The following is a 27,604-nucleotide window of genomic DNA, read 5'->3' as shown; positions in this document are numbered from 1 at the left end:
GTTCTCCTGCTACATCTCTCTGACTCATGCTTTGGCCTTCTTCTTCCACTTAAAGGGCCAATGTGATTGCACTGGGCACACATGGATGATACTGGATAATCTCCCCATTTTAAGGTCAGTGGATTAGCAACCTCAATGCCAACCTTGGTTTCCTTCTGCAATGTAAGGTAATATATTCATAGACATAATACAAGTAGGCAAAGATACTGGAGCCAAAATCCTGCTGACCACATACTCTCTTTCTCTCCCTTTCCAGAATGTAATGTGTAGGACAAGTATCATAATCTTTGTTTAGACCAGTGCTTGGCACAAGTAGTGTAGCTAAGAGTTATTGATGAATATATAAAGAAAATTTCCATCAAATAACTTGAAAATACTGTATCATTAAGCCTGCATTCCAGTATCCTTGTATTTCAGTAACCATTCTGTGCAGCTTTATATGGTTTTGAGATAAAAAAATAACATGTTTTCCAAAACATACCATTAACTTTGGTAAAATACTTTTTTTAAAATATGTTATTTTCTTGTCTTACTCTTCTTGATAAGGCCTTTCATTTTTCTTCAATAAGCCTTCTGTGGGTGTGGAAAATATAGGCAATTCCAAGTAGAAACTGAGATGAATATTTAAGTAAAATTCTCAAAATAAGCCTTTGTAAAGATAGGACTATAAGGCTTGTACAACTAATTTCTCATGGGTATATCCCTATCATAAAACTGAACAATCTCTGCTTCTTCCATTTTTATAGTGGTAAAATATATATGCTTTTGCTGCTGCTGCTAAGTCACTTCAGTCGTGTCCAACACTCGTGACCTCATGGACTGCAGCCCACCAGGCTCCTCTGTCCATGGAATTATTCAGGCAGAGTACTGGAGTGGGGTGCCATAGCCTTCTCCGAAAATATATATACATAACATAAATTTTGCTATTTTACTCATTTTTATGTGTATTATTCAGTGGCATTAATTACATTAACACAATTGTGCAACCATCACTGCTCTTTCCAAAGCTTCTCATTACTCTACCATCAAACAATTTCTTTTAAGAAACTTTTTTAATTAACTCATTTCGGTTTTCAACAATTTATGAAGTTTAAACATTCCTACATTCAAGGAAAATCTCCTGTGACACTTGCCCATCACAAGGTATGATTCAAAGATCCATAATTATTTGGAATTGGTAAGTTTGATAAAAATCTTTTTCCCCCATCAAACATGTGCCTAGTGAATCTTGTTTTCTCAATTTTATTTTCAGTATCAATATAAAAATATCTCCCTACGAAAAATATTTTAGTCGAAAGATGAATAAGCTTAAAAGCAAATGTAAAAACTTCTCTCAGATAAATATTCATGAAGATATTTAAAGAATATTATTAATATTTATTTATTTAAATAAATTTTGTCTTATTTATATTAAAATATTCAGTTCAGTTCAGTCGCTCAGTCGTGTCTGACTCTTTGCGACCCATGAATCCCAGCACGCCAGACCTCCCTGTCCATCACCAACTCCCAGAGTTTACCCAAACTCATGTCTATTGAGTTGGTGATGCCATCCAGCCATCTCATCCTCTGTCATCCCCTTCTCCTCCTGCCCCCAATCCCTCCCAGCATCAGAGTCTTTTCCAATGAGTCAACTCTTCGCATGAGGTGGCCAAAGTATTGGAGCTTCAGCTTCAACATCAGTTCTTCCAATGAACACCCAGGACGGATCTCCTTTAGGATGGACTGGTTGGATCTCCTGCAGTCCAAGGGACTCTCAAGAGTCTTCTCCAACACCACAGTTCAAAAGCATCAATTCTTCGGTGCTCAGCTTTCTTCACAGTCCAACTCTCACATCCATACATGACCACAGGAAAAACCATAGCCTTGACTAGACAGACCTTTGTTGGCAAAGTAATGTCTCTGCTTTTTAACATGCTGTCTAGGTTGGTCATAACTTTCCTTCCAAGGAGTAAGCGTCTTTTAATTTCATGGCTGCAGTCACCATCTGCAGTGATTTTGGAGCCCAGAAAAATAAAGTCTGACACTGTTTGCATTGTTTCCCCATCTATTTTCCATGAAGTGATGGGACCAGATGCCATGATCTTCGTTTTCTGAATGTTGAGCTTTAAGCCAACTTTTTCACTCTCCTCTTTCACTTTTGTCAAGAGGCTTTTTAGTTCCTCTTCACTTTCTGCCATAAGGGTGGTGTCATCTGCATATCTGAGGTTATTGTTATTTCTCCCGGCAATCTTGATTCCAGCTTGTGCTTCTTCCAGCCCAGCGTTTCTCATGATGTACCCTGCATATAAGTTAAATAAGCAGGGTGACAATATACAGCCTTGACGTACTCCTTTTCCTATTTGGAACCAGTCTGTTGCTCCATGTCCAGTTCTAACTGTTGCTTCCAGACCTGCATATAGGTTTCTCAAGAGGCAGGTCAGGTGGTCTGGTATTCCCATCTCTTTCAGAATTTTCCACAGTATATTGTGATCCACACAGTCCAAGGCTTTGGCATAGTCAATAAAGCAGAAATAGATGTTTTTTTTGGAACTCTCTTGCTTTTTTGATGATCCAGTGGATGTTGGCAATTTGATCTCTGGTTCCTCTGCCTTTTCTAAAACCAGCTTGAACATCAGGAAGTTCACGGTTCACGTATTGCTGAAGCCTGGCTTAGAGAATTTTGAACATTACTTTTCTAGCATGTGAGATGAGTGCAATTGTGCAGTAGTTTGAGCATTCTTTGTCATTGCCTTTCTTTGGGATTGGAATGAAAACTGGCCTTTTTCAGTCCTGTGGCCACTGCTGAGTGTTCCAAATTAGCTGGCATATTCTTTCAGGATTTGAAATAGCTCAACTGGAATTCCATCACCTCCACTAGCTTTGTTCATAGTGATGCTTTCTAAGGCCCACTTGACTTCACATTCCAGGATATCTGGCTCTAGGTGAGTGATCACACCATCATGATTATCTGGGTCATGAATATCTTTTCTGTACAGTTCTTCTGTGTATTCTTGCCACCTCTTCTGAATATCTTCTGCTTCTGTTAGGTCCATACCATTTCTGTCCTTTACTGAGCCCATCTTTGCAAGAAATATTCCCTTGGTATCTCTAATTTTCTTGAAGAGATCTCTGGTGTTTCCCATTCTGTTGTTTTCCTCTATTTCTTTGCATTGATTGCTGAGGAAGGCTTTCTTATCTCTCCTTTCTATTCTTTGGAACTCTGCATTCAGATGCTTATGTCTTTCTTTTCTCTTTTGCTTTTCTTTTCTTTTTTTTTCAGTGTTACAGCTCTATTTTATTTAGAAGAAAGCAGGAGAGAGAGAGAGAGACAGACAGAGAGAGACAGAGAGCGCGCGCGCGGACGCACACGGGCGAGAGAGTCCGAGAGAAAGCGCTTTGGCTCCTCCTTTTATATGTTTTTTCCTCCACCTGGGCCTGCCCTATGCAAATTGGGCTTAGCCAGGAGTGCTGTTTGTTCTGTTTGTTCTGCCTGAAGTCTTCACTCTGGTCCTCGGACCTTCCTTGTCTTTTAGCCACCGCCATTTTGGACTCCTTTTCCCTATTCTACCTATCTAACATTCCCCCCTCAAGAGATGGGAGGCCCAATTCTTTGGGAATAGGGGCGTCGAGGTCTTTCTGGCTACTTCCTGCTGAACTGGGGCTGCGAGGGGTATTGGGCCTCCCCCTCTTGCTAGTCTCAATCCTCAGAGTCCTTATAGCGGTGTCCAGGGGTGTGTGATATTTTCTGTGGTCAGCTGTAGTTTTATATCTTTGTTGAACTGGCACTGCATGTTGTAGCTGGTTGACCTGGGCAGAGACAAAACAGGTTAGACAATTGACAGTACATGGAATAATCATAGGCATCATCAATATAGCATAACAAGGACTAGTAGGGACATTGGTCAATTTTAAATTCACATCGCCAGGATAGCTCAAGTCCCTCCTTGTTCAGGGATCAGAAGATCTATCTCCTGTCTGTTTTGGAGTACAGTCTCTGTCAAGCTCTGTTGGCTCCTTAGAGTTATCCTGAGAAATCTTATCCCCAGAAACCAGATTTTGGGGGTGTTCATTAGAATGGCACTCATTGGTAGTTCTGAATAGGTATCTGAGATCTCCCAGGGGCTCATAGGTGTATTGAGTGTCCTCTTCTGTTTTCTTCCATGGCTTGACTCGTGAGTAGTGAATCCAGGAGTCATGTCCTGGTACCTTGACTGCTCATGTCTCTTCTTTTCACAGCTATTTGTAAGGCCTCCCCAGACAGCCATTTTGCCTTTTTGCATCTCTTTTCCATGGGGATGGTCTTGATCCCTGTCTCCTGTACAATGTCATGAACCTCCATCCATAGTTCATCAGGCACTCTATCAGATCTAGTCCCTTAGATCTATTTCTCAGGTCTGATACTGTAAAGAGCAATTCTGCATAGGAACCTGGAATGTTAGGTCCATGAATCAAGGCAAATTGGAAGTGGTCAAACAGGAGATGACAAGAGTGAACGTTGACATTCTAGGAATGAGCAAACTAAAATGGACTCAAATGGGTGAATTTAACTCAGATGACCATTAAATCTACTACTGTGGGCAGGAATCCCTTAGAAGAAATGGAGTAGCCATCATGGTCAACAAAAGAGTCTGAAATGCAGTACTTGGTTGCAATCTCAAAAATGACAGAAGTATCTCTATTCATTTCCAAGGCAAACCATTCAATATCACGGTAATCCAAGTTTATGCTTCGATCAGTAATGCTGAAGAAGCTGAAGCTGAACAGTTCAATGAAGACCTACAAGACCTTTTAGAACTAACACCCCAAAAAGTTGTCCTTTTCATTATAGGGGATTGGAATGCAAAAGTAGGAAGTCAAGAAACACCTGGAATAACAGGCAAATTTGGCCTTGGAGTACGAAATGAAGCAGGCCAAAAGCTAATAGAGTTTTGCCAAGAGAACGCACTGGTCATAGCAAACACCCTCTTCCAACAACACAAGAGAAGACTCTACACATGGACATCACCATATGGTCAATACCAAAATCAGACTGATTATATTCTTTGAAGCCAATGATGGAAAGCTGTATACAGTCAGCAAAAATAAGACCAGGAGCTGACTGTGGCTCAGATCATGAACTCCTTATTGCCAAATTCAGACTTAAACTGAAGAAAGTAGGGAAAACTACTAGACCATTCAGGTATGACCTAAATCAAATCCCTTATGATTATATAGTGGAAGTGACAAATAGAATCAAGGGATTAGATCTGATAGACACAGTGCCTAAAGAACTATGGATAGAGGTTGGTGACACTATACAGAAGGCATTGATCAAGAACATCTCAAGAAAAAGAAATGCAAAAAAGGCAAAATGATTTTCTGAGGAGGCCTTACAAATAGCTGAGAAAAGAAGAGAAGTAAAAGGCAAAGGAGAAAAGGGAAGATTTGAATGCAGAGTTCCAAAGAATAGCAAGGAGAGATAAGAAAGCCTCCCTCAGTGAACAATGCAAAGAAATAGAGGAAATCAATAGAATGGGAAAGACTAGAGATCTCTTCAAGAACATCAGAGCTACCAAGGGAACATTTCATTCAAAGATGGGCTCAATAAAGGACAGAAATGGTATGGACCTAACAGAAGCATAAAAAATGGTATGGACCTAACAGAAGCAAAAGATATTAAGAAGAGGTGGCAAGAATACACAGAAGAACTACACAAAAAAGATCTTGATGACCCAGATAACCACGATGGTGTGATCACTCACCTAGAGCCAGGCATCCTGGAATCTGAAGTCAAGTGGGTCTTAGGAAGCATCACTATGAACAAAGCTAGGGGAGGTGATGGAATTCCAGTTGGGCTATTTCAAGTCCTAAAAGATGATGCTGTGAAATGCTGCACTCAATATGCCAGCAAATTTGGAAAACTCAGCAGTGGCCACAGGACTGGAAAAGGTCAGTTTTCATTCCAATCCCAAAGAAGGACAATACCAAAGATGTTCAAACTACTGCACAGTTGCACCCATCTCACACTAAAAAAGTAATGTTCAAAATTCTCTAAGCAAGGCTTCAGCAATACGTGAACCATGAACTTCCAGATTGTCAAGCTGGATTTAGAAAAGGCAGAGGAACCAGAGATCAAATAGGCAACATCTGCTGGATCATCAAAATAGCAAGAGAGTTCCAGGAAAACATCTACTTCTGCCTTACTGAGTATGCCAAAGCCTTTGACTGTGTCGATCACAACAAACTGGAAAATTCTGAAAGAGATGGAATACCAGACCACCTACCTGTATCTTGAGAAATCTGTATGCAGGTCAAGAAGCAACAGTTAGAACTGGACACGGAACAATGGATTGGTTCCAAATCGGCAAAGGAATACTTCAAGGCTGCATATTGTCACCCTGCTTATTTAACTTGTATGCAGAGTACATCACATGAAATGCTGGGCTGGATGCAGCAAAAGCTGGAATCAAGATTGCCAGGAGAAATATCAATAATCTCAGATAAGCAGATGACACCATTCTTATGGCAGAAAGTGAAGAAGAGCTAAAGAGCCTCTTGATGAAAGTGAAAGAAGTGAGTGAAAAATTTGGTTTATAACTCAACACTCAGAAAACTAAGATCATGGCATCCAATCTGGTCACTTCATGGCAAATAGATGGGGAAACATTGGAAACAGTGAAAGACTGCAGATGGTGACTGCAGCTATGAAATTAAAAGATGCTTACTCCTTGGAAGAAAAGCTATGACCAACCTAGACAGCATTTTAAAAAGCAGAGACATTACTTTGCCAACAAAGGCCCATCTAGTCAAAGCTGTGGTTTATCTAGTAGTCATGTATGGATGTGAGAGTTGGACTATAAAGAAATCTAACTGCCGAAGAATTGATGCTTTTGAACTGTGGTGTTGGAGAAGACTCTTGAAAGTCCCTTGGACAGCAAGGAGATCAAACCAGTCAATCCTAAGGAAATCAGTCCTGAATATTCATCGGAAGGACTGATGCTGAAGCTGAAACGCCAATCCTTTGGCCACCTGAATGGAAGAACTGACTCATTTGAAAAGACCCTGTTGTTGGGAAAGATTGAAGGCAGGAGGAGAAGGGGATGACAGAGGATGTGATGGTTGGATGTCATCACCGACTTGATCGACATGAGTTTGAGCAAGCTCTGGGAGTTGGTGATGGACAGGGAAGCCTGGCATTCTGAAGTCCACGGGGTCACAAAGAGTCAGACACGACTGAGCGACTGAACTGAACTGAACTGATCTTAAAGACACTAGAAAAAGACAGGGAATAGAAATTATTAGATACTGTACTGTTGGGGTGTGCAAGAGATTTAGAAGAGTCAGTTGCATGATAATATGAAACTTACACTCCATCAACAATAGAGTCAGGGGGCTGAGTGACGGGGCACACACCTACTTCCCACTGCTGTTTCCTTGCACTGCTGTCAATATTGATGCAATTTTCCAATTCTTTCTTAATCTTTACTTGTTAATAGAAAAAAATATTCATTGCTCTTAAAGTATTTTGGAATTATAAACATATTGTCCATTTCTGCCTCCATTCCATTCTATGTTTAGAGAGAGAATATAAAGCCCTGAGGAAGAATCACAGAAATCTGTTTTCTTTTAAAATTCAACACTGTTGACAGGGGTTAGATTTAAAATGGTTATCAAAGAGACCTCAACAGTGTGGAAAGTGGATTAAGTAATGAATTACATGCTAGTCTGGGTTACATGATGTTAACAATATGAATATTTAGTTCTATTGATAACAAGGTATATGTGAACTTAGAAAAAAATCTTTGGGTGTGTTGGACATTTTTATAAAAAAAGAAACTTTTGGTTATTTTGTAAAATGGACAAGGTTCACTTCATATATGAGGAGGTGGAATCTTGTGGAATTGAAGAAAGCTCATCTCACACCCAAACTAACTAATGTTTGAAACATAGAGAGGCTCACCCTCTCCTCAGATGCCTTTTCAGTGTAAGGACGGGGTATAAATGCAGAGTTGGTGGTGTGAGATGATGGATGAGGGTCTCCTCTGGTTGCCAGAGGATCTGTGACCAGCACAAAAACTGCTTGGTCTGGGTTAATTAATTGCAGGAACAGTTTATTCAGATGCAGGGCAAGCACCTTGGCTAAAATCTCAGCATCTGTGTTGATTAAAGATCTGAGGCTGAAGGAAGCACATAGTTGGGGGTCTTAGATGGGTTTGTGAGCCATATGGGCTTCTTTTAATGAGGGAGGGTTCTGTGATCCAAGTCTCAAAGCTATGCTGTTCTAGTCAGCACTAACGGAGCATCTCTTGTCCAGCACCAAAGTACTTCCCAGTCCTATTAGGGCAATCATTTTTCCTGGTTATTTGTTTCAATAATCTTTTCAGAATCTCAATACTATTTTTCATTTCTTACAGACCTAGTGATAAGAGAACAAGGTGCAAAATCTTGCTGGCCTCGTTTAAGTTCAGGGTAGATCCTGAATAAAAATCTGTTTTGAATATTATTGCTGATGAAATGTCCACTAGTCTATTATGGCACTGTAAAGATGTGAGTTGTAGAATATATATTCTCTGAAATTTTACCTTTAGGATATTATGTCTATAATCAGTTTTTCTTGGCTTTGACTTTCTGTTCATTATAGCTATAGAAATGGACACAGAAGTTCAACTGAAAAGGAAATTATAATAAAAATTTAAAAATACAGCCGCATCAATAAAACTGAACTTCTTTAGGTTGCACAATCTCCTGAAACATTCATAATTTGAAAATACTGTGGACCTTATCCAAGGATTTTTTAAAATATAAATTTATTTATTTTAATTGGAGGTTAATTACTTTGCAATATTGTATTGGTTTTGCCATACATCAACATGAATCCGCCACAGGTATACACATGTTCCCCATCCTGAACCCCTCACCCTCCTCTCTCCCCATACCACCCCTCTGGGTCGTCCCAGCACACCAGCCCCAAGCAACCAGTATCATGCATCAAACTTGGACTGGCGATTCGTTTCATATATGATATTATACATGTTTCAATGCCATTCTCCCAAATCATCCCACCTTCTCCCTCTCCCACAGAGTCCAAAAGACTGTTCTACACATCTGTGTCTCTTTTGCTGTCTCGCATACAGGGTTATTGTTACCATCTTTCTAAATTCCATATATATGCGTTAGTATACTGTATTGGTGTTTTTCTTTCTGGCTTACTTCACTCTGTATAATAGGCTCCAGTTTCATCCATCTCATTAGAACTGATTCAAATGTAAAAGGATTTTTAAGAATTATAAAGCTATGCCACACAAGGATCTAAGTCAGATGTAAACTTAGATGCTTACTTAGGGAAACAAAACCTTGAGTTAAGAGCAATGTTTTTTTCCTCAAGTTCTTTGTTCTCTTTACTCCATTTGATTTCTATACAGATCTAAGTCAACTACTGGCATTAGAGTCTATTCATCCAGGTCATCACACTTAAACATCTCTTTATCTTGTGAGTTGATTTGTAAACTTTTCTATTATGAAATGTGTCACAAATAAATGAGGGCATGTAATGTATAAGTAGATTTCTAAAATAATGATAAAGTAAGCATCCATTTTTCTCTCACCTTAAGAATTAGTACATCTTTAATTTGTCGTGATTCTCCTCCAAATTGTGATCTCCAACCTTTCTCAGAGGTAATCATCATTGGCATTTATATGATTTGATATTTCCCATTCCTTTAAGTTTTCCATTTACATAGCTATTTGTCCTATAAATAAGTTGGAATCATGTTTTGTTCTGTAACTTGTCTTTATTGCTTCCAATATGCTGCAGAGATCATCCATGTGGATGTGTATACTTGTGGTTCATTCATTTTTACTGCTGAAGTGTAATCTATTGAATGAATATACTATAATTTATCAATCAGTTCTACTGATGAAAGACTGTGGATGGTTTCAATTTTTGCTATTGGGAAAAGAGCAAATATAAAGATGTCTTCTTGTACAAATGGGCAAGAATTTTTCTAGATACAGAACTAAGAGTAGAATTACTGGGTTATGAAGTATGTATATACCAGAATCAAAATTTCTAAGTATGCTCTAATGGTTTTCTAAAATGATTTTTACCAATATTTACATTAACCAGTTTACCAATATTTACATTAACAGTTAACTACATTAACTGTTACATGAGTTTACAAGGCTTCAAGTCTCTGCCAACTTGATATGGTCATAATATATATGTAAATATGTATATTTGCATAATATATACAAATGTATGTAATCAAGTTGTGATATCCTGTATCATAATTTTAATTAATATTCACCAGTTACTTATGAGATATAGCACACTTTTATATGTTTATTTGCTATTTTTCATCTTCTATGAAATGTCTGTGCTATTATTTCTATTGGATTATTGATAACTTAGAAAAATTCTCATTCATTCTTTATACAGTCTGTATACTAATTCATTATAGGTCAGGCAAATATCTTCTCCCAGTTTGTGGTTCTCTTCTCACTGCCTTAGTTGTGCTTATTGATGAATAGAGTGCTGAATATTTTTGAATTTTAATTTTGAAATAATTGTAGGTTCACATGCAGTTGTAAGAGATAATACAGAGTGATCCCATATACCCTTCTCAAAGTTTTCCCCAGTGATAACATCTTGTACAGCTGTAGTACAATATCACAATCAGGAAACACACTGATACAATCTATTGATCTTATTCAAATGTCAGCAGTTCTGCATAAACTTGTGTGTGTGTGTATTTAGTTCTGTTCAAATTTTATCACTTGCTTTATCTTGATATAGCAATCACTACCTTCAAGATACAGAACTGTTCCTTCATCTTAGGGTTCTCTCATATTATTATTCCTTTAGGCTCACATTCACCCCCGTTCCCCCACCATCCCTAAACACTGGTAACCTCTCATTTCTAGAATGTTATACAAATGGAATCATAAAACATATTACTTATTATTTGAACCTCCCTCCCACACCCCTATGTTGTCCCCAGAGCCCTGTATTGAGCTCCCTATGTTATACATCAACTTCCAACTAGATATCTGTTTTACCTATGGTAATGTATATTTCAATGACACTCTAAGTATATTACTTTTTGAGGTTGGTTTTTCTCACACAGCAGAAATCCTTTTAGAGTCATCCAAGTGTTTGATCCCTGGGTTGGTTGGGAAGACCCCCTGGAGAAGGGAAAGGCTAGCCACTCCAGTATTCTGGCCTGGAGAATTCCATGGACTGTATAGTCCATGGGGTCGCAAAGAGTCGGACATGACTGACTTTCACATTTTTTTTTTTTAAGTTGCATGTATCAATAGCTTGTTACTTCTTGTTGCTGAGTACTGTTCCATGTTATAGATGTATCACAGTTTATGTAACCATTCACTCATTGAAGGACATCTGGGTGCTTCCAGTTTTTGGCTATTATAAGTAAATTAAAAAAAAAAGAATTAATTAATAGACTTTTTTAAAAAAAGTTTTTAGGTTGACAGAAAAGGAGCAGAAAGTACAGTGAATTCCCATATATACCACTCCTCCCCCACTTTCCCATCTTATTAACATTTTACACTAGTTTTGTACATTTATTACAATTGGTGAGCTAATATTGATACAATACTATTTACTAAAGTCTATATTTAAACATTATGTTTCACTCTTGGTGTTGTATATTCTATGAGTTTGGAAAAATTTACCATTAGAGTTTCATACAGAATAGTTACCTGGCCGTAAAAATCCTCAGTGGCCTGCTTATTCATCCCTTCCTACTCCAACCCCTGGCAACCACTACTCTTTTTTACTGTCCTCATAGTTTTGCCTTTTCCAAAAGATCATATAGATGGAATCATAACAGCACATAGCCTTTCCAGATTGGCTTTTTTTAAGTTAATACACATTTAAGTTTCTCCATGTCTGTTTGTGACTTGATAGCTCGTTTGTTTTTAGCACTGAATCATATCACATAGTCTAGATGTATCACAGCTAATTTGCCCATTTATGTACTAAAGGACATCTTGGTTGCTTCCAGATTTGGGCAATTATGAATAATAATGGTGTAAACATCCATGTGTAGGTTGTTATGTGAATATAACTTGTTGGCTCATTTGAGTTAGTAACAAGTTGCTATTTTCTCCCACAGGGAAAAGTGAGAGTGTATGAGTGACAGCCAGACTTCCCTAGCTATGCAGGACACTGTCCAGGAGGTCTAGTTCTTTCTTGCTTCATCCATATGGATGAGGAAATCTATAGGATTGAGGGATTGGGAAAAGCTGGGAGCAAAGTAGCCAGGGCTCAGAACTCATCAAAAGGACACTACTAATGGCTTTTCATTTCTTCCTACTAACCACATCACAGACTCTATTAGGAAGCTCACCCACTAGCCACTGGATATACCTCACCTGTGGGCCTCTGCAACTGGCCCACAGGTACCCACACCACTATGAGCTTCTCATCCATACTCGCATCTCTCCTTCCTCCCCCCATTCTAGCAGACTGTATAGATGGCAAGGGTGAGCCTTTGCAGGTAGCTAATAAGGAGGTGTAGAAAGTCAACCTAACGGTGGGATCAAGAACAAGCTCACAAACTTGAGCATTTTAGGGTATTGTCCTAGAGAAAACAAACAGGAACCTCAAAGTACTTAGGCTGGCTTTGTGGGATTGAGAAAAAGCATATAATTTTAAGAACTCCTCATGAAGAGGGAACTAGAAGTGTGAACCAGACACATCCATAGAAAATCCTCAGAATTCTTAACCAGGTGAAGATAAATTGAAAGTGAAAGTTGCTCAGTCATGTCTGACTCTTTGCAATCCCATTAACTGTACCATGGAATTCTCCAGGCCAGAATACTGGAGCCTTTCCCTTCTCCAGGGAATCTTCCCAGCCCAGGGATCAAACCTAAGTCCCATATTGCAGGTGGATTCTTTACCAGCTGAGCCACAAGGGAAGCCCTTGTGAAGGTGAAGATATATGTCTCCCAAATCCAGTCTGCAAGACTGGATGAAGTGCTTACTGCTTCAAATGCAAAGACATCAATGCAAAAGCTCAAGGAACACATAAAATCAAGGAAACATGACTTCACAAAAGGAACATGATAGCTTTTCAGTTTCAGACCACAGAGAAATGGATATCTACATATTTCCTGACAAACAACTGAAAATAATTGTTTTAAGGATGCTCAGTGAACTACAAGAGAACATAAATAGATGACTCAATGAAATCAGGAAAATAATACATTAATAAAATGAGAGGTTCAACAGAGAGCTATAAATCATAAAAGCAAATTCTAAAAATAAAGAATACAAATAATGAAGTGAGAAATGAAACAGATCTTCAACAGCAGATGTGGTCAGCAATGGAAAAAGTCTGTGAGCTTAAAGACAAGTCATTTGCAGTTATCCAATCAGGATACTCAGATACCACAGAAATACATAGTATTAATATTAGAGACTACTATGAACATTCATATGAGAACAAGTTGAATAAGTTAGAAGATATGGGTAAATTCCTAGAAATACACTCTACCAAGACTGAATCATGAAGAAATAGAAAATCTAAATAGATCTATAACTGGTAAAGAGATTGAATCAGTAACTGAAAACTTCCCAAGAAAGAAAAGCCTAGATGTACACGGTTTGGCTGGTGAATTCTACCAAACATTTAAAAAAGAATAAATAATAATCTTCTTCAAACTATTCCATAAAACTGAAGAGGAGGGAACACTTCCAAATGCATTTTACAGAGCTAGCATTACCCTGAAACCCAAATCAGATAAAGACAGTACAAGAAAAGAAAGCCACAGACCAACATCTCTGATGAATATAGGTGTAAAAATTGTCAACAAAATATTAACAAACTGAATTCAATGATACTTTAAAAGGATTATACTCTCTGAAGTGGGATTTATCTCAATCATGCAAGGATAATTCAACAAATACATTAATAATGCGATGAACCACATTAACAGAATGAAAAATAAAAATCATATAATCTCAGGAGATGCAGAAAAAGCACTGAACAACAACATTCAATTTCCTTTCATGATAAAAACTTGACAAACTTAAGCACAGAGTGAATGTATTTCAACATAATAAATACCATACATGAGAAATCCACCACTAACATCATGCTTAATGATGAAAAGTTGAAAAAATTTCCTCTAAGATTAAATGTCTATTCAACAGCCCAATTTTTTAGCCAGTTAGTTGTTCTATGTCCAGTTCTAACCGTTGTTTCTTGACCTGCATATAAGTTTCTAGGTTGAAGCATCCCAAACAGAAAATGATATTCTGCTTAACTGGAAAAGAGGAAAGCGCTTAACTGAATAGAACAGAACATTATAAAAGTTTTTTTCCAACACCATTCACTTAATTTTCATCTTAGTCCCCTTTTCTACTCTCATCCTGCATTGAGCTATATCTGAAAAGGGACTGAATTCCCCCCCAAATTTGGCAGTTAATTTAATTTATGTCTATTGATGCTTGAAACTATTTATCTATTGCCCACTGTTCTATTTGTACATTTTAATTTAACATGATGTCTAAATATTTTCCTAGTTTTGAAAAATGTCATACTTTTCCTTGGAAAAGTAACACATAACAAAAAATTACTTCCTAAGATAAACTCACTTACCTGAAACATAAATATAGTTCTTAAAAGTAATGAAAAATATTTGGGTAATTACATATATTTACACATTATCAAAACCTGCGCCAAACAAAGTTATAAATATGAACTAAGTTCATGGATTTAGAGGGAAGAAAATTCAGCATAAGGTGGCATGAAATAAATTCAAAATACTCATTTCCCAGACTCACAGATTATTACCCAAATCAGCATGTATAAACAAATTCTTGTTTCCATTTCAAACTATGCTATTTTAAATATTTCTTCATTCATAGAAGGAAAATTCACAAGATATAGCATGTAAATCTGAACAGAGTATGCTGCTCTAAAAATGTAGAATGATTATTTAAAGGTTAGTGTGATGCTTACAACTTCATGACATGGAAGAACAGATAAACAAAAAGATAAGTGGTTGACAGAGGACCACTTACTGGTATGGCCTCAGCCTATTAATACTATTTTCAGTTAATAAAACTCAGACAGAAGTAGAAATTTTTAATTTAGGGCATAGGAACAAATCAAATGGCACAAAACAAGTGTCATATAAAACAATTATTGAATGTCATAAGCAAATAAACAGGTTTATGGGTCTCAAAATTGTCTCTGACTTAAAGTAAACTCAGGAGCATATACAAAAGGAAAGTCACAGAGAAACTGATCAGTGCATATGATTATAAAAGAAAGGCTAAGTTTTCAATAATTGTCATATTATAACTTCACTCATGTTACAAACATTTAATTAATATTTTCCCTAGTATAACAATCAGTCTATGACTGCCTCTTAAACACTATTATTCTGTTTAGACTAGCTGGTAATTACAGGAGACAAAATTTCACCTAACATGTAAAAGTTGTCCAGATGAAATGAAATAAAGATACTATTTAAACCTTGCTTCTGGAGAGTACCAAAGCCAAGAATGTCTGGTCTGGACAAACTTTGAAATATTGTATAGTTTTCTGTAATTTTGCACATGTACAGCAGAGGGCACTAATATAATTATAGTGGTTGGGCCTGCTGGGAGTAATTATCTGTGATTTTGGGATTCAATGGAAGTAGTAAACTAGAAAGTCTTTCTCATCTTCATCAGTGAATAGTTTCCTACTATCTAAATAGGGAAATTCTTTGCATGAAATTTACTTAATTTTTATAGCTAAAGGGCCATAATAATAGAAAGTTAACATTGATTATTCCCTAAGAAATCAACAACACAATGAGTGATCTTTGAATATCATAAACCAGCTTCCTCAAAAGACCAATAACACTCCATCAACCTCTCTCCCACATCCTCTTGCTCTCACATAGCTACACTCACCTAACTGCATCTTTTCCCAAAACACCGTCCCAGAAATCTAAAAGTGGAAAAACTTTTGGCTATGTTAGCACCTTTTTATGATACAGTTGAAGCATTGTCTGATCGTAATGATCTGTATAAGGTGATGGAAACTTTGAGACAAGTGGAAAGACTAACAATTAGCTGTTGTTAGGAGAAGGAAATGGCAACCCACTCCAGTATTCTTGCCTGGAGAATCCCGTGGACAGAGGAGCCTGGTGGGCTGCCATCTATGCGGTCGCACAGAGTCGAACACGACTGAAGTGACTTAGCAGCAGCAGCAGAGAGTTAGCCGAAATCACCCTCAAATATGTTGTTTTATTACAAAGAGGGAGAACAGATGGTCAAACGGTTTTGTGGTCTTCATTTTCTAGGTAAAGTTAGTAGAATAATTGCTATCTCTAGCAAAGCATGAAGCATGTATAGTAGAGAAAACAATCACTTGTTTTACGAATTTAACTGTGATAGATGTATGGGCTTTGCTTTCCAGGAGATCACCACATCCCTGTTTCATCCCTTCAAATACCCTGGTGCAAGCCAGCATCATCTCCTGCTTGAACTGGTTTTCCTGCTTCTAGTGCCATTTTCCTAACCCCACAATCCATTCTCCCCACAATGGAGTGGTCTTTTATTAATGTAGAGAAATCATCTCTCTCCTCTGCTTAAAATCCTTCTGGAGTTTCCTGTTAGTCTTACAGCAAAATCCAGATTCCTTCCTTCATCTTACACCACATTTTCTTTCACTCTAACTCCTATCATAGTTGCCTCCTTTCTGTTTTTAAGAGCATATCAAGCAACTTCGTTCCTCAGGGCTTTTGTATTTGCTACCCACACGCCAAGATTTTTAGATGGTTTCTCATCTTTCAGATTTCAGCTTAAATTGTATCTCTCCAGAGAGGGCTTTTCTCATCAACCTAACAAAAGTAGTCTATGCAGATACTCTCTATCTCATTATACTTTTCTGTCTAGCAGGTATCACACACTCCCTCTCTTTTTAAGTTGTTTATATTGCCTTTCACCATTTTTAGTTCCCTGAAGATAGGGACTGGTTTACCCTTTCATATCTGCATCTCCAGTGCTAAGCTTCTAGCACATAATAGGTACTCTGTACATAATTTGATTCACTAATTGTATAATCATGAGATATCTTTTACATTCCAGAAGCAATGCCTGGCATGTTTTTGTTTTTAATTTTTAAAAGCTTAACTCATGTATTTTAACAAGATTGATTCTCAGTTGACTGCATGTCAGACCCACTTGGATGCTAAGTCCCTTCAGTCGTGTCCGACTCTGTGCGACTCCATGGGCTGTAGCCTGCCAGGCTCCTCTGTTCATGGAATTTTCCAGGCAAGAATACTGGAGTGGGCTGCCATTTCCTTCTCCCCAGACTGAGTTGGGGAACTTAAAAAAAAAAAAAGCAACACCTCAGTCCCACACCACACCTGTTAAATCAGAATCTCTGGAGATGAGACCAAGGTATTATTTGAAGAGATCCTTTGATTCTGATCTGCAGCCAGCATGGGAGTAACTATCATTCCCTTTTCTTTAAACTCTTTCTCAGCTCCTTTGTTATTCCATTAACATCCTTTAGTGTGATTCCTTATCAAATGATTTCTGTAAGAAATGTTTCTGGGAAACCAGAGACAGAAAATGCTTGTAGTCTTTACCAACCCACTTCAAATTGGAGTTCGCTTGTGGATCACAAAGCTTGATCTCTAGTCACGTAGATACTTTTATCCCCTTGGAATGGGCTCCATGAAAACAGACATTTCCTGGGAAATAGTTTATGTGGATGTACCAACCTATGAAACACTGCAGTATTTAGATTTCGCTTATAAGCTTTTGCTTTTTACTCATACTTTGATTTCCCCTGTTGTCTGATAGCCGAGTTGCCAGTCCAGGTTCGATGCACGATACTGGATGATTGGGGCTAGTGCACTGGGACGACTCAGAGGGATGGTATGGGGAGGGAGGAGGGAGGAGGGTTCAGGATGGGGAACACATGTATACCTGTGGCGGATTCATTTTGATATTTGGCAAAACTAATACAACTATGTAAAGTTTAAAAACAAACAAACAAACAAACAAAAAAAAAACAAAAAAAACACAAATATGTGCATGGTATGCTTCCCACTCGTTGAAGTAACTCATTTATTTAAACGTTCCTCTTGGATATACTTTCCCTGATCACACTGCCTAAAACAGGGCTTAACCACTGCCTTCACTCACTCTTCCCTTCCTTTGCTTTATTTCTGTTTACATAACAGCACTAATTAACAAGTATATTTCCTTGTTTATGATGTGTTTTCCCCTACTAGAATATAAGCTCCGTAGAAGCCAGGATTGTGACTGTTCACTGCTATATCCTGAACAGTGTTCAGTATTTGTTGAAAAAAAATCAAGGAATAAATGAACAGTGTCTGGCAAGGGGTTCCCAAATTGATTTCATTTTCTTTCTTCCTATTATCCTGTAGAATTTTGCTATAACAAGAAGCATCATACAGGAAAAAAAAAAATGTTAGTGGCAAAAGGAATTATTTTCATTAATTTAACAGTTTTATTTTTTCCCAAGTAGTCATTATCATACATGAGTTATATTTATATTAGATTTTAACTTTGATAAAAGTTACCCATAAAAATCAGGCTTACCCAGTGTTTCAGTGGTAAAGAATCCATCTGCAATGAGATGTGGTTTGATCCCTGGGTCTGGAAGGTCCCCTGGAGAAGGAAATGAAACCCACTCCAATATTCTTGCCTGAGAAATCCCATGGACAGAGGAGCCTGGTGGGCTGCAGTCCAAGAGGTTGCAAAGAGTTGGACATGACTGAACAACTGAGCACACATGCATCCGTAAAAATGTTTCCTGTTCAAAGCAATGTCCCACTAATGTGAGATATCATTAACAACCATCAGGAATATCTGATAATTACTGAAGGCAAGACTTTTCTTTGGCCTGTAGGGAGCTAGTTGAGAGACATTCCTTGAGTGCTTCTTTTGTAAGGTCATTGTAATAGGCTTCATGAGAGGTACAAAAAAAGGTTTTTCTGCCTTCTAGGACCTTACAATCTGTTTAGAGTTATAAACCAAGTGTATTAAATGTGAGAATAATAAAATTATGAGATACAAAATATAAAATAGATGCAGAATGAAAATTGAATAATATTAGCTTGGGAGATTCTTTCTCTCTGTATATACGTGTGTATATACACACACACATATCTCAAATTAGATAAAGTGGCCTAGAACTTCTGGAAACTGAGTTTTTTTTTTATTTAAGATTTGTTTATTTATTTATTTTAGCTGTGTTGGGTCTTTGTTGCTGTGTAAAGGCTCCCTCCAGTTGCAGCAAGTGGGGGCTACTCTTTGTTGCCATGTGTGGGCTTCTCATTGCAGTGGCTTCTGCTGTCGTGGAGCATGGGCTCTAGGGTGTGGAGCTTCAGTAGTTGTAGCAAATGGGCTCAGCAGCTGCGGCTCTCAGGCTCTGGAGCACAGGCTTAGGAGATGTGGCACACGGGCTTAGCTGCTCCTCAGCATGTCTATTCTTCCCTGCTGCTGCTGCTGCTAAGTCCCTTCAGTCGTGTCTGACTCTGTGCGACCCCACAGACCACAGCCCACTAGGCTCCTCTGTCCCTGGGATTCTCCAGGCAAGAATACTGGAGTGGGTTGCCATTTCCTTCTCCAATGCATGAAAGTGAAAAGTGAAAGTGACCAGGGATTAAATCCATGTCCTCTGTTGGCAAGCAGATTCTTAAAGCACTGGATCACTAGGGGAAGCCCTGGAAAGCAAGTTTTAATGCAGTATGTGAAGGCAGTAAAGAAAGTGGGTGCATTCCCTTTGGTGCTTTTCTGTTCACAAACTCTATATTCTTTATCTAACCCTTTTCTAGATTCCGTTCCCTCTTCTTCATAACATGTGACTTCCCTTTTTCTCCTATGGACTTGTAGGTTAAAGTCCAAACAGCTGCCATGTGAACCACGTAAAAGTTGTTACTTTTATTTTACTTGCTATTAACAGGATGCTATTTATACAGTGACCCAGTTGTTGCTTTTAAAACTACCTTGGCCTCTTGAGCTGGGTACTTTCTGTTTGCCCCTTCAGATTGTCTTTTTTTTTTTTTTTTTCCCACTCTGTTCTGTATCCTGGTGGGCTGCCCTGTAAGAACTGGTTGGATTCAGCCAGTGCAGAGCATGGGAGGAGATGGGCCTGAGGGAAGAGAGTGAGGCTTGAGTATTTGTTCCCCTGGCTTCCAATTTTTTGGTTTGAGTCTTTAGCCAGGCAGCTCTCTGGACACAGCCCTTTGTCTCCTGGTACCAAGAACTGCTCATTCCCCTCACTCTTTTGAGTTTAGGGTGATAACATCTCCCATGCTTTGATTAGCCTTGAGGCACTGCACTATCCTTTGTGCTTTCTCTGGATCCTCCACTTAACCTTTGTAATCAGTTTGTGTTTTTAACTGTTCCCAAAGTACTCTATGTGAGTTTCCATCAACTTCCTACTGGGACTCTGATCCCCTTGCCAAGCAGGAAGGGAATCAGAACCTGGAAATTCCAACCCTCTAATCACAAGATTGGTTGGCTCCCCAGGCAGTCAGCCCCCATCCTTAGGTGCTTTCCAAAAGTCAACTTCTTAACCTAAAAAGACACCTTTAAGCTCTCATCATTGAGGAAATTGCAAGGGCTTTAGGTGCTTGGTGCCAGAAATGGGGATGGAGACAAAGACCAAGTAAGTATTTATCATAAATCACAGTCTCACAAAAGGCAAAATGCCACTTTATGTGTGTGAGGGTATGTATGTGTGGCTCTATGCTATGATACTGTATGAACACTGTTATAGGCAATAGATAAGCATCATCAAAACAGAGATATTAAACCAGATCACTGGCAATGGAAGGAGACCTTCATGTTTGAGGTGAAGCCAGAGAAACAAAATAGGTGGGAGAATTGGAGTACTTTTGCAATATTGCCTTGAGAGTAAAGAAAATATACAGAAAATACCAAGGATCATGGATCTATCATGCTGTGTGTTAGGGAGGAGAAACTGAAACACAGGTGAGAAAGCTGAAAAAAAAAAGTGTTGTCTCATTTCAGTCATGTGTTAAAGATCCTAAACTATGTAACTTTGTGTATGAAATCAGCTGAGATTCTCAGGGAATTTGGGGTTGTATTCTAAAATTAGTGAGGTAAGTAAGCTGATAAAAGTTACTCAAAACAATATGACATGGCTTTTTTTTTTTTTCTTTAGGACAACACCCACACTGAGAGTTTGGACTTAATTGAGATAATTTTAGAAAAGCCTATTATTAGGGAAAAAGACAGTTATTTAAAGTTTTGGACTGTTATATAATCATTTAAGATGAAAATGGAAAATTAAATTCTGTTTTTCTAATACTGCAAGCTCATCCTTTTGGAATTGTGTGAAAGTTAAATGGGACAACTGGAACTGATGATGCCATCCTTGGATACCTATGATCTTGACTTAGAACAGTCTCAGGACTGATCAATAGGTGCCAGGTATCACTCAGATAAAACTGTAGTATAGTTTTCCCTCAGTATCCTAGGGGTATTGGTTCCAGGATCCCCCTGATACCACAATCTGCTGATTACTCAAGTCCCTTGTATTCAATGAAGTTGTACTTGCATGTAATCTATATACATACTCCTATATACTTTTAATCATCTTAGAGTACTGGTATGGAGAAGGCAATGGCACCCCACTCCAGTACTCTTGCCTGGAAAATCCCACGGATGGAGGAGCCTAGTAGGCTTCAGTCCATGGGGTTGCTAAGAGTCGGACACGACTGAGTGACTTCGATTTCATTTTTCACTTCCATGCATTGGAGAAGGAAATGGCAACCCACTCCAGTGTTCTTGCCTGGAGAATCCCAGGGATGGGGGAGCCTGGTGGCTGCCGTCTATGGGGTCACACAGAGTCAGACACGACTGAAGTGACTTAGCATAGCATAGCATAGCAGAGTACTGGTAATGCCCAATACAATGTAGATGCTGTATAAATAGTTGCTGGTGTGTGGCAAATTCAAGTTTTGATCTTTGGAACTTTCTTGAATTTTTAAAAAAAACAAAAAATTTATTTTGGGCTGTACTTGGTCTTTGATGGTGCACTTGGGTTGTCTCTAGTTGTGGGAGTAGGGGCTTCTCATTGTGGTGGCTTCTTTGGTTGCAGTGCACAGGCTCTAGCCGAGCAGGCCTCAGTAATTGCTGCTTGAGGGCTCAGTGGTAGTTGCCTCACAGGCTCTAGAGTGTGGGCTCAGTAGTTGCGGCGTGCAGACTTAGTTGCTGTGGAATCTTCCTGGACCAGGGATTGAACCAGTGTCCTGTGCATTGCAAGGTGGATTCTTAGCCACTGGACCACCAGGGAAGTACTTGAATTTCTTTTTTTCCTGAACATTTTTGATCCAATGTTGGTTGAATTTGCAATGGAACCTGTGGGTACAAGGGCCAGCATTATATGTAAGAACAATACAATTGCCTTGGTTTACTCTAACTCCTGGATTGGAATTGGTCTTATCATGTCATGGTCCTGACATGATATGCCTGCTATTGATTCAAATGTCACATTGGCACATCCCAGCTTGGGGGATTCTCTTTTAATGCTGAAGGGGTGACAGCAGGCTATTTTTGATTTAGATCCCTAGGATATGACAAGGCCCTAAAAACTGTGATAAATTTCAAAACGATATGAAAGAAATCTATGATAGTTAATGTTTTACCAATATCTAATTGTGGCTTTAAATTTAAATCTGTTGACTAAATAAAGAGTATACCAAATTGGTAAAGAAGAAATAAACATGTCTTAAAATTTGGCATTCTTTCTGAAAAACAAGAATTGTAAAGGCTGAGAAATTGCTAATACATTTTCTCTTTTAAAATAGACATTAGATATAATTTTAAAAATTAAAGTGAGAAGTACAATTCAAATACCACATTAATTTGCATGTTTTCCTCGCTTCCCCAATATTTCACATATACAGTGGTGATATAGAGAGAATTATGTGTTTCTATAGTTTAATATCCTTCATCCTCAGCAGATTTTAATATGTATTTCTAAAGAACAGACATCATCACTTTTAAATATTTGAACAGAAAATTGCATAGGAGAAACACTTGATTGTTTGGACATTTTTATTAATGTATTATTGCAGATCTTTAACTTATCTTTCTGAGTTAGAAGTGTTAATATCCAGTGTTTCACAAGTTTCTGTCATTTTAGCAAATAACTAATAGAAGAAAGAACTCCCTATGTATGCTCTGAAAATGTGCAAGTTTCAATTCTTGAAAATTGTCTGCTGGTTAAGTACTATTAATGACTCAATAACAAAAGACAGATCAGATCAGATCAGATCAGTCGCTCAGTCGTGTCCGACTCTTTGTGACCCCATGAATCGCAGCATGCCAGGCCTCCCTGTCCATCACCAACTTCCAGAGTTCACTGAGACTCACGCCCATCGAGTCAGTGATGCCATCCAGCCATCTCATCCTCTGTCGTCCTCTTCTCCTCCTGCCCCCAATCCCTCCCAGCATCAGAGTCTTTTCCAATGAGGCAACTCTTGGCATGAGGTGGCCAAGTACTGGAGTTTCAGCTTTAGCATCATTCTTTCCAAAGAAATCCCAGGGCTGATCTCCTTCAGAATGGACTGGTTGGATCTCCTTGCAGTCCAAGGGACTCTCAAGAGTCTTCTCCAGCACCACAGTTCAAAAGCATCAATTCTTCGGCGCTCAGCCTTCTTCACAGTCCAACTCTCACATCCATACATGACCACTGGAAAAACCATAGCCTTGACTAGACGAACCTTTGTTGGCAAAGTAATGTCTCTGCTTTTGAATATGCTATCTAGGTTGGTCATAACTTTCCTTCCAAGGAGTAAGCATCTTTTAATTTCATGGCTGCAGTCACCATCTGCAGTGATTTTGGAGCCCAGAAAAATAAAATCTGACACTGTTTCCACTGTTTCCCCATCTATTTCCCATGAAGTGATGGGACCGGAAAGACAACCTAATTAATAAATTGACAAAAGGTTTGAATTGACCTTTCTCCAAAGAAGATAAATATCTAACAAACACATGAAAACATGATCAATGTCATTAGTCATTAGGGAAATGCAGATCATTATAATCAGTATAATCATTAAAAAGAAGAAAAATGTTTTTGAAGATGCAGAGAATTTCAAATTCTCATACATTGTTGGTGGGATTGTAAATGCTATAGCCACTGTGGCAAACAGATTGTTCCTCAGTAAGGTAAATATAGAATTACCAAATGACCCAACAATTTCACTCTTAGGTATAGACACAAGGTAACTGAAAATAGGTATTCAAATAATAACCAGTATTTGAATTTTCATAGTAGCTCTTCACAGAGGAGCCTGGTTGGCTAGGCCATAGACTCCCAAGGAGTCGGACATGACTGAATAACTGAGCACAGACACAAGTGTTTCACTTTGCTGTACACCTGAAACTAACACAACACTGTAAATCAACTATACTATAGTAAAAAATTTAAAAATTGTCTAGTCATTGATTCAAATATTATCCTTCTTTTGAGTTGAATATGTATACTTATCCATTGTATATAATGGAAGAGACTTCACTGCTTTTCAAAATAATTTTTCTGTATTCAGATGAAATAATGCCCTTCTGCTGCTGCTGCTGCTGCTGCTAATTCGCTTTAATTGTGTCCGACTCTGTGAGACCCCATAGACGACAGCCTAACAGGCTCTTCTGTCCCTGGGAGTTTCCGGGCAAGAGTACTGGAGTGGGTTGCCAGTGCCTTCTCTGAATGCCCTTCTGAGTGAGTACCAAATAGCCATGAAAATGTGCATTGACATTGATTTCATGCCAAACATGTAAATCATGTGATTGGAATTCCTATAGACTTAAACTCAGTGAAGTCTCATGTGTTATCATACTAATGCTGTATTTCAAGTGACAGGTATGGAGTGAAGGTAGGGATCCAAGGCACAGGTTTTAGAGTTAAGTGGAATCATATTCTAGCTTTTCTAATACCAAATGTGGGACTTCAGCAAGGTAGCGTAATTTCTCAAATTTCAATTTCCTTACTAGTAGAAAATGAGGATAATACCTATTTTACTCTCATGATGTAAAAACTGAATGAGTATATATAAATGAAAAGTAGTTATCACTGGAGTCAGCATATAGTAAATGTTCAGTATGGTAACTCCTATTTTAAAAAGAACTTTTGTATTCCCCTCTTTTAAAAGAAAGATTTATTTATTTATTTTTGGCTGTGCTGGGTCTTCACTGCTACAAACGCTTTTCTCTAGTTGTTGAAAGCAGGGGCTACTCTCTAGTTGCCATGCTCGGGCTTCTCATTGTAGTGGTTTCTCTTGTTGCAAAGATCAGGCTATAGGCACCCTGGCTTCAGCAGTTGTGGCTCCTGGGCTTAGTTGCCCCAGAGCAGGATCTTATTGGACCAGGGATCCTCTGCATTGGTAGGCAGATTCAAAATCACTAGACCATCAGGGAAGTCCCAGTAACTGGTTTTAAGACAAGATTATATGTACTTTTTCTAATGCAATCCATTTATAAATTTTGTTAAGTACTCACCTTCAGTGGGAAGGAAGTCCAATCATCCTGCCTCAGCAGAATTCTGATTGGGAGGGTGTCTTTTGAAGTGCTGACTAGATTCTGGCACGGAGTGGTAATTCTGATTAAAAGAAGAAGTCATCAGTTAAAGCAGTCACCTCCCTATTTCCACAGTTCTCCCCACCCCACCGCAGCTCTCCATGTGCTCTGCAATCTTTACAACAGAGGACAGCGATCTAGCCTTTGGTAGAACCCGATTGCTAGCACCACGTGCGTCTCCTTATCAAACTCATTACAAGTAGGACATGTTTCAATGACAGAAAAAGAGGAGGTTATTTCTTATTCAAAGTTGATAAATAAAGAAAGCAGGAAGGAAGGGGAAAAAAAAGGAAGAAAAAAAGAGAATGAACAATAAAGAAAGCTGGCCTTTTTTTTTTTTTTTTTAAACCACGCTCCAAATTACTAATTTCAAACTGGTCCGAGGATTCAAACTCCGGAGAATGCGGGTCACACTCACTTTGATACGCAGCCAACTGCATAAAGAAGTTGACATAAAAAAAGGAAATCATGACTCCTGCAAAACAGAAGACAAAGGTGCACAAGGGATCATAATTCCAATGGGAAACCTGCTCGATAGTCCCAGCTCAGCACAAGGCTTTCCACGTCTCCTAGACATCAGTCAGCTGGTTGTCAGCTGTACGTAAAGCAGTTTTGCTAAAGGGTGTGAAGAAAACATTTAAGTGTAAAACTTATTCCTTGATCCTCAAGGAGCTTACAACAGCGCGGGAGGGATTAGCCCTGTAACTGACACTCCAGGGCGGTCAATGAAACGTGACAAACGAGTTGGCAAGGGTCTTGAAGGCGGAGGAATTCACAGTTAGGGATCATTTGGGGCTAGGAGCTTGTCAAGAAAGGCTTTAAGAAGTGGGGTGTAAGCTAGGCGCAAAGTAGCGGCGGGTAGGGTTTTAGATTGATGGGAAGTCGTGGCGTGGTGGATTGAATACTGACCAGGGCACTCAAGGGTGCGGTGCAGGCCAGACCGGACTAACTCCTCCGGCCCAGGACGCGTGCGCTTCCAACGCTCGCGCCAGGCGCGCGGCCCGTGGGAAGCCAGCCAGGGCCCGCGAGCGCGAGACCCCGCGCGCCAAGGCGGGAAAAAGCTGGCGCATGCGCGGCTCGGGGCTTCGGGATCGCCAGGATGGGGAAGAGGAGGTGGAGTTTCCTAGAGGGAACTTGACCCGTTAGCAGCCGCGGCAATGGCGGCGCGGTCGCCGCCCTCACAGCTCCCTCCGCCCCCGGCGCGACACTTGGGACCCTGGTCCCCACGTGTTGGTCGGGGAGCGGTGGCACACGCAGTGCGCAGCGAGACCTCGGGTCCTGAGGGCGCAGCGCGGGAGGGCGTCGTGGACAAAAGCGATTTACCCTGGCTTGGCGAAGAAGGGTCAGAGGGACAGCGAGGGCCAGCGGGGACAGCTCCGGCTCAGGCTCCCCTCCTCAGCGCGCCCACGGGGTCCATGCGGCTAGAGGGCATCTCGGTAGAGGAGGCGATGGTGACCCGGACGCAGCTGCTGGAGGAAGAGCTGAGCAGCGTAAAGGAGGAGCTGGCCCTGTGTCAGGTATCGAAGTGGCCGCTGGCCTTTCCCCTCCACAGCGGGGCTGGGGCCGCGTCCCTCTCCCTCTGCCTTCGTCTGTGTCGCTGCGCGGGTTTAGGACCCACCCACCTCTGCCCTGCGGCGCTGCGTCCCGGCTCCCACGCCCAGCCGGGCCCGCTGCTCGCTGCTGAGGGAGCCGGCCGCGCCCAGCTAGTCGACCTCTGGCTCCTGCCCTTCTCTGGACCTTGGCCGGGCAGGGACAGCCTCGGCTGTCCCCTGGTTTGGGTGGTTTGGTTGCCTTCACTTGGATCCCACCAAAACTAGCGGACGCACCCCACCGCCCTAAGTTCAAGTTCTCTGTTGTGACTGTAGTGGTACTTGGTGCAGTAGAGTGCAATCCCAGAGTTGAAATGTGGAACAGGAAAGTGGAAGCACTTATATTAAAACCCATCCATGAAGGAGCGTGTTTTTAATCATCAGATCCATACTTGCCCTTGTTCTTAAGTAAAACTGAAGTTTTTAAAACAGACCAATAATTTTT

General features: G+C 39.7%; 1 protein-coding gene and 1 long non-coding RNA gene across 6 annotated transcripts in view; one reads left to right on the top strand and one right to left on the bottom strand.

The window, feature by feature from the left end:
• Positions 1–740: 740 nt before the first annotated feature.
• On the bottom strand, positions 741–26,982 carry LOC101907744 (uncharacterized). Its single transcript, XR_235510.5, has 4 exons — positions 26,894–26,982; positions 25,493–25,592; positions 18,560–22,351; positions 741–11,380 (listed from the first exon to the last, which is right to left on the bottom strand). It is a non-coding gene; the product is annotated as an uncharacterized lncRNA (long non-coding RNA).
• The window catches only part of CNTLN (centlein), a 352,812-nt gene continuing 351,914 nt past the window's right edge, over positions 26,707–27,604 (top strand). For 4 of the 5 annotated variants that reach the window (XM_059889137.1, XM_024995809.2, XM_024995808.2 and 1 more), the window contains exon 1: positions 26,707–27,087. In XM_059889137.1, coding sequence (XP_059745120.1) covers positions 26,728–27,087 — 360 coding nt within the window. In that variant the 5' untranslated portion in view covers positions 26,707–26,727. The remainder of the gene's footprint in view (positions 27,088–27,604) is intronic. The other variant, NM_001192721.2, reaches the window with a different exon arrangement.

The sequence above is a fragment of the Bos taurus genome, chromosome 8 (assembly GCF_002263795.3).
Source record: "Bos taurus isolate L1 Dominette 01449 registration number 42190680 breed Hereford chromosome 8, ARS-UCD2.0, whole genome shotgun sequence".
In the NCBI taxonomy this organism is placed as follows: Eukaryota; Metazoa; Chordata; class Mammalia; order Artiodactyla; family Bovidae; genus Bos; species Bos taurus.
Note: the sequence above shows the minus strand (reverse complement) of the source record. Positions and strands in the feature narration are given on the sequence as shown.